The sequence below is a fragment of the Microtus ochrogaster genome (genome assembly GCF_000317375.1).
Source record: "Microtus ochrogaster isolate Prairie Vole_2 chromosome 6 unlocalized genomic scaffold, MicOch1.0 chr6_random_2, whole genome shotgun sequence".
NCBI lineage: Eukaryota > Metazoa > Chordata > Mammalia > Rodentia > Cricetidae > Microtus > Microtus ochrogaster.
Window position 1 is genome coordinate 5,446,326 of NW_004949095.1, and position 16,024 is coordinate 5,462,349.

At 42.5% G+C, this 16,024-nt stretch overlaps 1 protein-coding gene across 1 annotated transcript in view; it reads right to left on the bottom strand.

Annotated features, from left to right (window-relative positions):
- Positions 1-4: 4 nt before the first annotated feature.
- The window catches only part of Soat1 (sterol O-acyltransferase 1), a 47,427-nt gene continuing 31,407 nt past the window's right edge, over positions 5-16,024 (bottom strand). The window contains exons 5-16 of the mRNA XM_005363908.3: positions 15,773-15,832; positions 13,296-13,403; positions 12,030-12,312; positions 10,987-11,065; positions 10,278-10,359; positions 9,850-9,895; positions 8,430-8,559; positions 6,470-6,567; positions 4,775-4,873; positions 2,582-2,717; positions 1,774-1,919; positions 5-234 (exon numbers count right to left, since the gene is read on the bottom strand). Coding sequence (XP_005363965.1) covers positions 178-234; positions 1,774-1,919; positions 2,582-2,717; positions 4,775-4,873; positions 6,470-6,567; positions 8,430-8,559; positions 9,850-9,895; positions 10,278-10,359; positions 10,987-11,065; positions 12,030-12,312; positions 13,296-13,403; positions 15,773-15,832 — 1,324 coding nt within the window. The 3' untranslated portion in view covers positions 5-177. The remainder of the gene's footprint in view (positions 235-1,773; positions 1,920-2,581; positions 2,718-4,774; positions 4,874-6,469; positions 6,568-8,429; positions 8,560-9,849; positions 9,896-10,277; positions 10,360-10,986; positions 11,066-12,029; positions 12,313-13,295; positions 13,404-15,772; positions 15,833-16,024) is intronic.

Below are 16,024 nucleotides of genomic sequence, written 5' to 3' on the forward strand. Positions count from 1 at the left end.
AAAAAAAAAAAAAACCATGAAGTGACTCAAGGCCAGTTTCAGGTCAGTCATCAGGAGAGGCTGGAGCGGTCCAAACAACGTGGAAAGAAATATGCAGTGACCGCTGACGACAACTGGCTGGGGATCAGGAAGAATATCCATTCCTCATTGGCAAGAACGGAGGCAGAGTCCGGGCTTCTAAAACACGTACCGACAAGTCCAGGAACGGGGCCGGACATAATCCAGAAATGTGGGCTAAGATGGGAGAAGCAACAGAAGAATGGTTCACTTATGACCACAGTTGGTGTGAACTAGGTCTGGGGCAGGTAACAGCTGGATGCTACACATTGTACCTCTTTAAACTGCCCCCGCACTTCACTGCCCTTTAAGGGTTGAGAAACTCCCCGTTTCAAAAGACGTTGAGATGTTTTCTATCAATGGCGCCAATTAATTCAACTGAGAATTTCTGTAAAGAGTCCACTCCACTCCATAGATCATGGATCATATGGTAAGGAGGCACCGTGTCTCTTAACATCCTGATACCTTATTTTAGCAAAATTGAGTTTCAGTTTAAAATCTATAACTAGAGGTAGGATTAGGATAACAAAGCATGAGCATATGACTAAAACACGGGGTCTTAAATTAGTGATCCACTTCAATATCAAGTACTTTACAAGTTCCGAACAGGGAAGATGGAACAAGAGTTCACAGTTTCCATGGCAAGTACAGTATCCAAACCGAATCTCAGTAGAGGAATAAAATCTGACCTGTGGGACCTGAGTGTAAAGTATAAAGAACAGTATGACAGGGCAGAGGCCTCGACAGGAAGTGAGGAGGAATAGGGCTGTGTGACAGAAGACAGCATATGCAGAGGTGCGTGGATGACTCTTAACTTGGTGTGGGTATCTGCGCTCAGTTACAGTTCCTGGGAGAAATACCCAGGAAAGACATATCAAGAGGGAATCTCAGCCACATGCAAATGGAGTTAGTCACCTATAGGCTAAAAAACAAAACCTGAACTAACCACAGGGGGAAGAATGAAGAGATTGGTAAAATCAAAGGAATCCAGTCCCAGACATCAGTGTTGTCTGACATTCTTTAGAAGAGCTTATAACTTTTGGAGGGACAGAGATAAAAAATATCCCTGTTTCAGATGAAGGATGCATGTGTCCTTGGGAAAAGTCTGGAGATACAAAATCACAGCGAGGTAAAGAAAGAAGAAAATGAAGAACCGGGGAGCTAAATGAGGAAAGGCAAAGGAATTAGCTGTTCAAGGGAACAGTCAGACTGGGAGGTAATGGATGCTCATGTTCTGCCTCCCTCCTTTCGACTCAGCCTCATGCTCTCCACTACCACACACCCTTTGTATTATGTGCCCCTTATATCAGTGGATAACTAATACCACCCCCTTACATCAGGGGTGACTAATACCACCCCCCCTTGCATCAGGGGATAACTAATACCACCCCCTTACATCAGGGGATAACTAATACCACCCCCTTACATCAAGGGATAACTAATACCACCCCCTTACATCAGGAGATAACTAATACCACCCCCTTACATCAGGGGATAACTAATACCACCCCCTTACATCAGGGGATAACTAATACCACCCCCTTACATCAAGAGATAACTAATACCACCCCCTTACATCAGGAGATAACTAATACCACCCCCTTACATCAGGGGTGACTAATACCACACCCCCTTACATCAGGAGTAACTAATACCACTCCCCAGCCCCATCCCCCTTACATCAGGGGTGACACCCAAGCTGGACAAGCAACTCACATTCTTCAGAGGACAGTGCTGGCGGGCATACCATTCTTGAGAATAGAAGCACAGAATGACTCCATGGCCCAGGAAAAGAGAAGCCCATACCATAATGTTCCAGATCGGCCTTTTCCGGCTGTCGTTGACAATGAAGTTAAAAGCCACTGAAGTTAGAAAGAGAACAAAAATACAGTTATCAAAACAGTCCACCAGGGATTAGGGCTCAGATACAGACCTGCGGCTGACTGCCAGCAGTGAGTACCAATCATTCATAGCCATCTTTCATCCTGCTCACTTACTCTACAAGTAAATGATGCTCAACTAAGAACACATGAAAAATACATTTCATGGAGTTTTTTGGTTTGTTTTTTTTTTTTTTGAGACAGAGTTTCTCTATAGCTTTAGAGCCTGTTCTGGATCTTGTTCTGTAGATCAAGTTGGCCTCAAACTCACAAAGATCTGTTTGTCTCTGCCTCCCAAGTGCTGGGATTAAAGGTGTGTACCACCAATGCCTGGCCTCATGCCAGGAATCTTATGGATTCCTCTCCAGACACTCAAACATGAAACTGTTTTCAGGAGTTGCACAGTGACAGTGTTTGTGATTGGTCCCCAAGAGGCCACCTATTTCACACCCTCCCTCCAGTGTGTAAACACCTGCAGACACAACTGCACTGAATTACTCCATCAGTGTTCTGACTCTGGCTAACAGGCTGCCTTGAAATGGTATGACCACCTAGCTTCTCTAAAGTGACGTCATAGTTTCCTTCCCGTTTCGCTGTCTCTGTTAGTGCAGCAGCCAGTACCCACAGTGGGCCACATCACTCACTTCCAAAGAACATGAAGAGGACAAAGAGCACTGGGTAGAAATAGCTCAAGCAGACAGCGAGGGCGTATTCATGCACGACCGCAGACAAGGCGAAGACAGCCAACATGGCAGCAGACTTGAACCTCTTCGAGAAAAACTAAGGTACAAAGAAAATATCCAAGAGTTAGTAACTTCAAAAATAAACAGTAAGCATGAATGATAAGAGATGATTACCATGCACTAAAGGCACCTACTTAGTTATATTTGACTTTCTAAGCCTATACCTTAGGTTAATCCAAATCTATTAAAAATAATTACAAAAACATGCTCAATGTTCTAGTTTGGATATGAAGTGTTGCCTAAAGGCTCATGAGTTGAGGGCCTGGTCTCCAGGTTGTGATGCTATTCTGAAAAGCTCGAGAAACACTGTTGAGCCAGGTTCGTGTACTGCAGGCTAGTCTTGAACTCTTGATCATTTTGCCTCCACCTTCCAAGTGCTCACATGACCATACCAGGTTCAAATTTCATCTGTCAGAGGGACACTGTATAAAACACTGGGCAAGCACCCCTTCTAGAACGAAGGTTTAAAAAAAAAAAAGACTTGCCTCAGCCCAACATGGGACACTTCAATATGAGTGAGTGAGAGAACTCAGTCTGACACATGCCTGTTTCCTTAGCCATCAGTCACTGAGGTAGATGACACACTCTTGCTTAACAATGAGAATTGCTTCAGAGTCACCAGTGTTAACGAGAAGTACAAGCTATACTTAGTTACTCTGAGTACATTATGCTCCAAAACATGGCTTATATAATAGTCTCTGGTTGAAGGGATGAAAATTCACAGTAGCTCTCTACTTTTAACAAACAAATCCAAATGAAAGTGGGTGTGGTGGGCTGAGGAGAGGGGATATCTGCTAATCTACAAAGGGAGAAGGGGGCGCAGGTGAAGAGTAAAAGAATGACATTGGGGGTGAAGGAGGGGGTTAGCTAGAAGATTATTTGTGGACAATGAGATTCCTAAAGGTCCTTGGTAGGTGGATCACTTCAGTTCCTACACAGATTTCCTTTTTTTTTCTTTTTCTTTTTCTTTTCTTTCTGGTTTTTTGAGACATGGTTTCTCTTTGGCTTTGGAGCCTGTCCTGGCTCTAGTAGACCAGGCTGGCCTTGAACTCACAGAGGTCTGCCTGCCTGCCTCTCCCTCTGGAGTGCTGGGATTAAAGGCGTGCAACACTACCTCCAGGCTTCCTACACAGATTACTAAGAATTGTAGCCAGGTAGTGAAGTTCAGAGAAAAGCATGATGTTGTCCTAGTGATGTACTTAACAGTTTCCATGCTCAGTAGCATTCACAGAACACAGGTTCTTCTTTGTGGAAACTTTAAGAAAATGGACAAGAAATTATAACACCTTCTTCAGTGGCGATTAAACACATCATTTCCCAGTTGTGCAACACTATTTAAACACAATTCTTTCATGCTTGCTTGGCTAGCTTTTCCACTTTGAGAGAGGGTCTTACTGTGTAGCCCTTAGGATGTAGACCAGTGCTGCGGGGCAATGGTCTTGTATTGTTTTTAATAAAATGCTGATTGGCCAGTAGCCAGGCAGGAAGTATAGGCAGGGTGACCAGAATAGGAGAATTCTGGGAAGAGGAAAGGTTCAGTATGCTGTCATCACAGAGGAAGCAAGATGAGAACACCTCCCTGATAAAAGGTATCGTATCAAGCCATGTGGCTAACAGACAAGAATTATGGGCTAATGTAAGTTACAAGAGTTAATAAGAAGCCTGAGCTAATAGGCCAATCAGTTTATAAATAATGTAGACCTCTGTGTGTTTCTTTGAGACTGAAAGGCTACAGGACCAGGTGGGACAGAAAACTCAGTCAACAGACCAGCCTGGCCTTGAACTCAGAGATCCACCTGCCTCTGCTTCCCAAGTGCTGGGAGGTGTGTGCCACCATGCTGGACTTTTTCATAAAGATTAACTTATTGTATTTTTATGTGTATATGCATAGGCCACATGCATGCAGATACATGCAGAGGCCAGAGGAAGCTATCCAATCCCCTGGAACTGCAGTTGCATGTGGTTTTAAGTTGCCCAATGTGGGTTCTGTTCCCTGTAAGAGCAGCAAGCACTCACAGCAACCACTGAGTCATCTCTCCAGGCCCCTCAGAATCCCCATTTCTTACATGACATCAACTAGGTCTTGCTGCTTACCCAGAGCAGGTCCTTGTATGCATAGTAGTAGAGCCAGTCATGGACCACCACATTCCAGGTCCTGTAGTAGTTGGAGTATGACGTAGAGTTCCACCAGTCCTGAGAGAAAAGGAAAGGTATAAAGTCACACACACAGCTAATGTCCTGGTCATTTCCAGAGTATTGCCTGACAAAATGCCTGAAGGTCGTCATTATGATAAAAGTGTTAGCCCCACACACTGATGCTAGAATCTCAAAAGGAATTTGAGCAGTTAGTAGTCAATACTAATGTATGTTAGAGCTAAACATGGCTTAAGACTCTGAGGGCATTTTGTCTCATTATTAAGTATGTTAATTTACATCTAATGTTTGCCTCCGCAGCCATCAGTAAACTTCCTCTCTACCTTGTTAAACATAAGAGAACTGAGCACGCATGTGAACAGGCTGACTGGGATCAGGAAACATTTAATTATGAAGGGAGTGAGGTGGTGGTTTCTAATGTCCCTTTGTATTTCTTGCTCCCAATTTGAAGGTAAGACATTAATAGAATCAGACATCTGAAATCTGCCATCCACATTTATTGTCTTTCAGAAAGGAGTGGTGGAGATGAAGTCAGAACAATAAAATGTGACATGGACAGCTTTAGAAGTCTAAGAATACCATTTGAAGCAGAAATAACATCTTTAGAAATGAAGGAAGCCATTTATTTCCCTTGGGAACCACTCAGCAGGTTTTTTGTTTTTTTTGGTTTTTTTGTTTTTTTTTTTTTGTTTGTTTTGTTTTTGATTTTTTGAGACAGGGTTTCTCCGTAGCTTTTGGTTCCTGTCCTGGAACTAGCTCTTGTAGACCAGGCTGGCCTCGAACTCACAGAGCTCCACCTGCCTCTGCCTCCCGAGTGCTGGGATTAAAGGCATGCGCCATCACCGCCCGGCCCAGCAGTTTTAAATGGGCTAACCTGCTGAAGTCACTTCATAAAATCCAGCAGCCATTTAAAAGGCCCAGTGAGGAGCTGGCATAACGCCCTCTGGTAAACAGTTCCTACCGCAATCACCAGTACTCACAGGAGCCAACAGAGGCCATATGTTCTTTGTGGGGGTGGGAAGAAGAAAGGCCAAGACAAGCTTTTACTCTACTATAGCCCAGGCTGGCCTGGGATTCGTGGTAATCCTCCTGCTTCAGCCTCCTGAGTGCTGAGCTGATGAGTATGTAACAGCAATCACTTGCTATCCAAAGGGAACAGGTGTCAGTAGGTTACTCTAACTATACATGTATCAGAATTTCAGACTTAACATTGGGGAGACTAGGAGAACAAAATTATCTCATGAAATTTGTGTCAAAAAGCTGGTAATACTGTCAACAAAGCTCAAGACTTAGCAATATGGAAATAAATGGAACGTGACAGCAGGCAGGCTAGCTCAGGAGGCCAAGCCTGACAGCACGACTCAAACACACACACATTCGTGGTTCGTGTGTGCCCTGACCCCCCAATCCCAATAATTTCTTTTTCTAATTGATTAGAAATGCCAAGAATGGTGGTGCATGCCATTAATCCCAATACTCAGGAGGCAGAGGCAGACAGATCTCTATGAGTTCAAGGTCAGCCTGGTCTACACAGTGACTTCCAGGACAGTCACAGCTACACAGAGGAATCCTGTTTTAAATACAGATATTAAAGAGAAAACATACCATGAGAAGATGAGAGCAAGTATATAATACCTTATAAAACATCCTGTCACCAAAGCGTAACATCTCAGCAAAGGCATTGAGCCAGCAGTGCAAAAAGGCAAAAAACGTAAGGAACAGCATCAGCACCCCTGAAAACAAGAGCGACAATCTGAAGAGTCTTCTGAACAGCTTACAGCCAGCCATCATGAACAACACACCAGTGTATTTTTACCTGGGATGCTGCCACAAAGCCTGCTGGTATCCAGGTCACCCACTCCAGAGGTGATATAGTAGTACACTTTGGAAAGCTAGGAGTTCTGTTGTTTTACTTTTTAAAAATGATAATTTATTTCTATGTTATTTTGACAGAAAATAAGTGATTCCAGCCTGTTTTAAAGAAATGCCGGGACATATAGCTGAACTTGGTACCCAAGACCTTTTAACTCTCCCTGGGTGCAAACACCACCTACAACAGGACTTCTGACATTCCAAGATATCCCAGGCCTTTCTATCTGTCCTTCTGTCCAAAGTCCTTCCCAGGCCTTTCTATCTGTCCTTCTGTCCAAATCCTTCCCAGGCCTTTCTATCTGTCCTTCTGTCCAACATCCTTCTCAGGCCTTTCCATCTGTCCTTCTGTCCAAAATCCTTCCCATCACTTTTCTTCAGACAGTATTTTTTTTTATTCTCCAGCATATTTCCAGTGCCCAATGCTGAAAGTCATCTCTAACTCGAGAAACAAAGCCCCCAGACTGTTCTATGTACATGGTACTTTCACACTGTACTGGGAAATACTCATTGCATGCCCACCTATTTCATTCAAAAAAGATTCATACAGTGTTTGCTGGACAAGACAGGATAAACTAAAAGTGGCTTTAAAATATGATCCTTGGGGCTGGAAAGATCTCAGTGGTTAAGAGCAGAGACTGCTCCTGCAGAGGTTCCGGCACCCACGTGGTAGCTCACTACTGTCTGCGACTCCAGTCTCAGGGAATTCGATACCCTCTTCTGGTCTCCAAAGCTACTGCAAGCACATGGTACTCACACATTCAGGCAAACACTAACATGCAAAAAATAAAAATACATAAATAATCTTAAAATGTGATCCTTTTTTTTTGTTGTTGTTGTTTTTTTTTTGGTTTTTCGAGACAGGGTTTCTCTGTGGTTTTGGAGCCTGTCCTGGAACTAGCTCTGTAGACCAGGCTGGTCTCGAACTCATAGAGATCCACCTGCCTCTGCCTCCCGAGTGCTGGGATTAAAGGCGTGCGCCACCACCGCCCGGCTTAAAAAATGATCTTTAATCTCAAGGAGTTTGCAGTCAAGTGAGGTAAGTTTGTGTGTGTGTGTGTGTGTGTGTGTGTGTGTGTGTGTGTGTGTGTGTGTGTATCCTTGTCTAGGGACATCTAAAAGACAGGAAAGGGAGATGGTGACATCAGTAGTAAGCAGAGACCAGGCTAAGTCAAAGAAGCTCTGAAGCGCAAGCTCCCTGAAATACAGAGTTTGTGTGTCTACAGCTGAGTCCTCAGCACTGGCACAGTGGGAACCTGCATGTTACCAGAAAAAAAGTACATGGAGTGAATGAAACTAAGAGACAAGGCATGATGAAAAGAAGAAAGATAAGAAAGTGGCCAACTGAGACTTCAAAATGTGCCAGTGCAGCCTGTGTCTCCTAGAGGTCAGTCTGGAAAACAGCTAAACCACATATCAAGAGGTTACTGGCGACTTTAGGTGTGGGTATTTGGTGACCAGGTGAGAGTAGAGATTATAGAGAACCAAAGAGGAGAAGAGGAAACACATAAATGTGGACATAACACTGCCGGAGGAAGCAGACTGAAGTGAGAAGTGAAACCAGGAGGGCTTTTCACTTCTGGAGCAGATGAAGAAGTGGTGGGAGGGTTTATGTGGAGCTAAGTTCACAGGAAAAAGCAGGGAACTGAAGGTACCTGGAGGGCAGCTTCCTGCTGTCTTCCTGACTATATATATGGATGGACAAATTAAGGAGCGCCCAGGTTACCTGGCAAGATGGAGTTAAATACACACAGGACCAGAACACGAGCGCTGAAGGGCTCCTGTTTAATATTCCGGAACAATGGGGCGCAGAGTCTCTCAAAGATGTAGTATACATAAAACAGGCAGCCAAAAACCTGGAACACAACAAAGAAAACAATGACGGCTTCATAAAAAGAAGGAGGACATGTCTTCCTCCAAAGGAAATACACATACAACTAATGCTTACACATATTTCATTAAACCCCAGTATATAGAGGATGGCCCCACTCCTTCAGAGAGATACTCAAGCCTCATTTCCACCATGACTTTTCCTAATAATTTACTAAATTACTTCTTTTTAGATCACATCTTGCTATGTAGCTCAAGCTAGATTCAGACTCAACAATCCTTCTGCCTCAGCACCCTGAGTACTGAGTTTATAGACACATGTTACCACACCTGACTGAAATCGCATTTTTAGAAGACTATGAAGAACCTGTTTATGAAGTCTGCAGTAAAATAACTCATTTTACAGCTGAGTATTTGGCTTAAATAGAATTTAAAATGGCAGTGTCTGGGATTTATGGTTCTCAAAATGAGTGAGGAAGAAATGAGGGGTTCAAAGCAAACCCCCATGCATACAACACTACCCAGAAAAGGGAAAAGGAAATCTATCTAGGTTCTTACTAAAATAACCAAACAAAATTACCTTAATTTAAGTACTCTCCTTTAATGGGCAAAGCACACACATCACCTGAATTGGGGTAGCTTGAAAGGTTTAACCTTAACAGAGCACATTCCTGAAGTGCTTATGACATACTTTGCCACCTTTAGGTTTTGGAGACAGGTATTCACTATAGTTGAATTGTCCCGGTTGATTACAGAATTCAAAACTCCTCCTCCAAGTGTTAAGGTCAAATGCATGAGTCACCACCCCTGGCTCAACATTTTAAATAGATTTTTTTTATTTTTATTTATTTATTTATTTATTTATTTATTTATTTATCTATCTATTTATTTATTTTAAAAAGGGCCAGCCATAATGACCACGCCTTTAATCCAGCACTTGGGAGGCAAAAGCCGGGAGACCTCTGTGAATTCGAGGTCAGCCTGGTCTATACAGAGTGTTCCAGGACAGTCAGAGCTACATAATAGAGAAATCCCATCTCAAAAAAATTATGCTGAACAGATAGCTCAGCAGTTAAGAGCACTGGCTGCTCTTCCAGGACCCAGGTTCAATCCCCAGCACCCACATGGCAGCTCACACTTGTCTGTAACTCCAGTGTCAGGATTTCTGACACCCTCACACAGATATACATGTAGACAAAACAACAATGACCATAAAATAAAGCATATACTTTTTTAAAAGGCCCATTTTTAATAAATAAAAATCATAAAAAATAAAATGTACCAATCATCATGTTAAGCAGTCCTTAAAAAGTTACCTGTAAAAACTGCATAGCAACGTAACCCCATCTTACAGTAGGAGTCCTGAAAAGAAGAAAACCGGGTTCTCTGTAATAAGCAATGAACTATTTCTATTCTGTCCTTTATCTACAATGTAAATGACCTAACGATGTTTTTCTACACAGAATCATTTATGGAATAATGGAATAGCTTAGCAGGACAGTGTGAGCTTAGCAGGCCACAAAGCCTTGAATTTGATCTCCAACCCCCCCACCACCAAAAACTTAACACCAAAACCATAACAAAATTACATAATTCTATCAAGAATTAGTCATTAGAACCAGCCGTTAGAATGGCCACTGAAGGCATTCAGTACTCTCTATAGCACTGTGTGAACTGCCCTCCTCCAAAGCTGTCCCCTCACTTGAAGCACCCCTGGGCTCCCGCACATCTCCCCCAAGGTTACCTCGGATAGCTGTCGCGGTAAATAAGTGTAGGAGCAAACAGGAAGTACAGGTACTGGTTGACTGTGGGTACTGGAACTGTGCCTATAAAAGGATTACAAGATCTTTGACTTCTCCCAGCAAACTTAGAAGAACCGAAAAAGGAAGCAAGAACAGGGCTGGCCAGGCAGTGGTGGTGCACGCCTTTAATCCCGGCACTCACATGAACATCTGTGAGTTAAGACCAGCCAGGACTGTACAGAGAAACCCTGTTGGGGGTGGGGTGGGAGGTTAGGAGGAGCAGGAGCAAGAGGAGGAGGAAGAAAACAAGAAGAAATAAGAGAAGAAGAACTGAGAAGAACAACATGACCTCCTGGCTCCTGTTTTTCTTCCTGGTCTATTAAATGACCTGTTATTCATGCTATAACCCGGTACTGCCAATCTCTTTAAGCCATTACTGTGACTACGATAAAAACAGAGGGAAGCTACAATTTGCAAAGTAAGCAGACACAGGTGGAGTGAGGCTATGAACATTCCATTTACAGGAGTCTAAAGATACATTTTGCATTGTAGATAAAGGGACAAAACAAAACAGGAACTTATGAGTCTTCCAAATCAATATGGATCCCATGCACAGAATAAAATATACTCTCTACAGAATACAATGTCATTCCAGCATGCAAAAAGATGAAATATCCCATCAATAGTCCTTTTAGGTGAAGAGTTGCATACTTGATTTCTCCTTGGCTGCATTGAGTACTCTCGGCACATTCTCTCTGACGAACGAGTGGGCCTTCATTACCAAACGGATCTGCCAAAGGAGAGGGGCAGTCAATCCCAGCACTGTCTGTCTCCTATAAGTAACTCCAAAACTGCACTGGGTAACATTCACACAAAACTTAAATTTGCACATACCAACTCATTAGCCTTTATAAAGGAAAAAAAAAACCTTGCAGAGAAAGATATATAATCTCTTCAATTATTTTGTACCTAACAGAAGTCTTGTTTATTAAAAAATATAATATTGAGAAGTTAAAAATCTGTTCAAGGGCTGGGCAGTGGTGGCGCATGCCTTTAAACATAGCACTTGAAGAGGCAGAGGCAGGTGGGTTTCTGTGAGTTCAAGGCCAGCCTGGTCTACAGAGTGAGTTCCAGAACAGCCAGGGCTGTTTCACAAAGAAACCCTGTCATGAAAAAACCACAAAGAAAAAGTCTGTTCAAGGGCTGAGTGTAGCTCAGTGGTGGAGGTCCCGCCTGACTCTCTCCTGGCACTGCAAAGGAAAAGCTCAAACAATGTTCCTTTCTATTGGTCAACACAAGACAGAAACCCCCGGAGTATAGGAGAAACAAATTAAAATGTATGTCTCATTTCAACAAGAGTAGCTACATGAGGACATGATGAGTTCAGCACTTCATCCAAAAACTTTTACAAAAAAAAAATTTCAAAACTTTTTTCAAAAATAGTTCCATATAACTTATTTCAGCTCCAGATAACTGAAGTAGAACAAATTCTTTAAAATGATATGACCCAGGTAAACACTTCAATTCTAAAGAATTGGCGGTGTACCTGCAATCCCAGGATTTGGGAGCAGATGACAGGAAAATTAGAAGTTAATTGGATATACATGAGCCCCTGACTCAAAATCCCTTCAATTCCACAGATAATGGTATTAGATACATATAAACACATATCCAGTGCTCGCATCAGTTAATAACAGCATCAGTACTGGATCATTATTGTTCTTAATTAAGTAGGGTGCCACTCAAATCCTTACCTGCTCAAGTATAACAATGAACCGGGAGGCTGGAGGCAGTGTATACGCTAGCACAACATATGTTGGGATAAAACCTAGGATTCCGAGCTGAAAGACTAAGAAGAAAAAGCCGTGGACAAGGGAATAGATCAGTGGATGAGAACTCTTGCTGTAGCCATGGGCCCAATGTTGGAACAGGAAATAGGGGATTGAGAGTGTAGACAGGAACATGGACCACCAAGTCCAAATAACAGTAGGCAGTTTGCCAAAGGCGTAGGCCAGGAGATTGAACTCAAGTACCAGCCTGTGGAGGGAGAAGAGTAAAAAGGAGTGAATGATTGATACGCAATGAACGTACAGAACTTAAAATGCTCTCTCACACACACATATACACCCATAGCTTTCAACTTTTATAAATACTGCAACATTCACATACCAAGGTCACGGGTATCAACATGTCACGTGTGTTTATTACAGCACTGCTCACAACAGCTAGGTTACTGACTAAACTAAGTGTCCATCAATGGAGGACACGTAAGGAAACGTGGTATGTATACACAATGAAATTTTTTTCAATCTAAAGAATGAAGTTTTATCATTTGTAGGAAAACAAGTGCAATTGGACATAATCTTATTAAGGGAATTATGTGAACCTCAGAAAAAGTTATTTATATTACATGTTTTCTATCATTTGTGGGTTCTAGACTTTAGACACTAAAGATCGTGTATGTGCAGATGATAGGAAAGTAGAAGCAAACTGGGAAACAAAGGGGACTAAGAGGAGGGAGTAGAGAGAGGTGGGCAGCAGCCATATGGGGAAAGTAAGATCAAGGAACACTATATACTTGCACAAAAATGGCCTTATGTAACCATGTATGAGAGTGAGAGAGAGAGAGAGAGAGAGAGAGAGAGAGAGAGAGAGAGAGAGAGAGAACAAGAGAGCAAGCAAGCATTTAAAAAGAGCCGTGAGTATAGTTCAGCTGTTGAGAATTACAGCATGGTTGACCAGGAGCAGCAGTATAGACCTGTCTTCCAAGCACTTGGAGGGTTGGGGGAAAGGAAGATCAAGAGTTCAAGGTCACCTTCAGCCATATAGTACACCCGAGTCTAGCTGGACTACTTCCTCAGGAAAAAAAAATGATGATGACACTGATGAGTGACCGGACTTTTTCTTTTAGTTTTAGGAGAAGAAACTCATCACTAATGCAGCTGTCCTGGAATTATTTTAAGCAAATGAGAATAGTCATTTCACACATCCGCTGGCCAGACACCCGCCTGCTGTCTTACCTTCCTTCATCAATGTAATCTACCACGAGCGTGCTAAGGATGAAGAGGATGAGGAGAGCAATGAACATGTGGTAGATTGTTCTGATGTGGTCCACTTCAAACAGTTCACTGCAAATGTAGGTCAAGCAAATCATGAGTTAATCATCTATATTTAATTTTAAAATACCGCACAATGATACTTTTTAAAGCAGTTTACAAGATGTTCAATCTACTCTTTGAGAAATCACTTTAAAAACTCAAAAGAGCACAGTATACACCTGAAATATACAGAAATTAAATGATACAATCAAGGTAAAAAAAGCGGGTTCTTAAACTTTCTTTCCAAAATAGGGTACTGACTCACGGAACACGGCATGGCCACCCCGGAGCAGCAGTCTCCGTCTAGGAAACCCACTGGGAGCTGTTTTCTGTGTGGGCAAATGCGGGCCGCCAGAAAGGGGGGACACAGGCTCTATTCCAAGTCTCCGGAGCTGAGAGGCCGGCTTTACAAACTTTACAAAGTCTGTGTTCCTTTGTGACGATGGCAGCCAGCTACCTACCGCCCACCAACTTAAACCTTAACCAGCGCTGTTTACTTTCTGCTGGCCTGCAGTCCTTCAGACTGGCTGTTTGCCTCTTAACAGAAAAACCCTCTGGGTGACTCTTCCTCAGTCAGCATCTTCTCTATCCAACTGTCTCTGTATGGGAAGTATGTGCGGCTTCTAAATGACCTTGAAGGATCTAAAATATTCTTAAGCCTCTGCATAATGGCTCTTCAAACTCTAACAAAAGCCTAGCTAAGTAATTTCTTTGGTCACATTTCTATTTTTTTAAGTTCAAGTCTAATTTATTTATCTGTTTGTTTGTTTATTTATGGTTTTTCAAGGCAGGGTTTCACTCTAGCTTTGGAGCCTGTCCTGGAACTAGCTCTTGTAGACCAGGCTGGCCTTGAACACACAGAGATCCACCTGTCACCTGCCACCACCACCCGGCTGAATTCAACTATACTGATAACATTTCTCTCCTCCCTTGTTTTTCCCTTTCCTCCCTTCTCATTAATGAGACCTAAACTCTGGGTTTCATGCATGCCTAGGTAAGTACTCTATCACTGAACTATAGCCCCCTTCATTTTATTAATTTTAAATAATGTAATTCTTATGTTAAAATGTTTAAGCCGGGTGGTGGTGGCGCACGCCTGTAATCCCAGCACTTGGGAGGCAGAGGCAGGCGGATCTCTGTGAGTTCGAGGTCAGCCTGGTCTACCAAGGGAGTTCCAGGACAGGCTCCAAAGCTACAGAGAAACCCTGTCTCGAAAAACCAAAAAAAAAATAAAATAAAATAAAAATGTTTAAATAGTGACCCTTCTTCGTGGAAAGCTTGCATTTTTCTCAGATTATAAATTTTAAAAAGAACACAGTCCGATTGCTTTAAAGGACAACATGAACAGAATATAGAAAACTCTGTCCTTCACATCAGGAACCACACCCCAATTTGGCTTATAAAGTAAGTTTTGATAAACAAGGTTCATTTTTAATGGAAGGCACATCACAGCACCTGACGTAATTTTCACCAACCAAATGCTCTCTCCTAATGCTGGTAAACTTCATCAATATCCCAATGAATACCTGAATAAGTAGGGGACTTATCAGTGACTAATAACAGGAAAGAAGAAACAGCCATCTCCCATCCAAAGTGCACCTTTTGCTTTGGTTCATGAATTAAGTCAGTACAATGCATTCATTGCATGCAATTTTAAAGAGACTAGATAATCATGGATTTTTAAAAAGAAAACCATCAAGAATCAAAGGAAAACACACACACACACACACACACACACACACACATTAAGAAGGCAGTTGTGGTAGTTTGAAAGAAAATGGCCCTCAATGAGAGTGACACTATTAGGAGGTATGGTTTTATTGGAGTGGGCGTGGCCTTGTTGGAGGCAGTGTCTCTGAGGGAGAGGGTTTTGAGGTCTCATATATGCTCAAGCCACAATGAGTGTCTCAGTTCACTTCCTGTTGCCTGCATGTCAAGATGCAGAACAAGGCTACTTCTCCAGACTATCTGCCTGCACACAGCCATGCTGCGCCATGATGGTAATGGACTCTGAAACTGTAAGCCACCCCAACTAAGTGTTTACCTTGTAAGAGTTGCTGTGGTCATGGCGTCTCTTCACAGCAATAGAAAACCCTAAGACAGCAGCAAAGCCAAAATTTTCTCCAAATTCTCTTCTGCTAACTCTCTTGATAAACAATTCTGTGTAACACAACTTCAAAGAATTTCTCAAAAGATAGTTAGCTGCTTTTATATCTAACTTTTCCAAAGAAGCCAGAAAGAGAACTAGAAGATGGGCGAGAAGGAACATCAAAGTTCATGACTTATATGGTCTTGAAACAAACTAGATAGAAAGACAGACAGACCAGAAAGTCTATAAATCAAGACAGTTTTTCCTTCCTAAATCAAACTAATAATTAACAAAAGCAAAAATCACTCACTCTAACAGAGACCGCCTTGCAATAAAGATCTTCCCTTGTTCTGGAGGTGCTCTCAGATCTCTGGAAAAGAAAAGAATTAAAACATAGATAGTAAGCCGAGCGGTGGTGGCGCACGCCTTTAATCCTAGCACTCGGGAGGCAGAGGCAAGCAGATCTCTGGGAGTTAGAGGCCAGCCTGGTCTACAAGAGCTAGTTCCGGGACGGGTACCAAAGCTACAGAGAAACCCTGTCTCGAAAAACAAAAAAACAAAA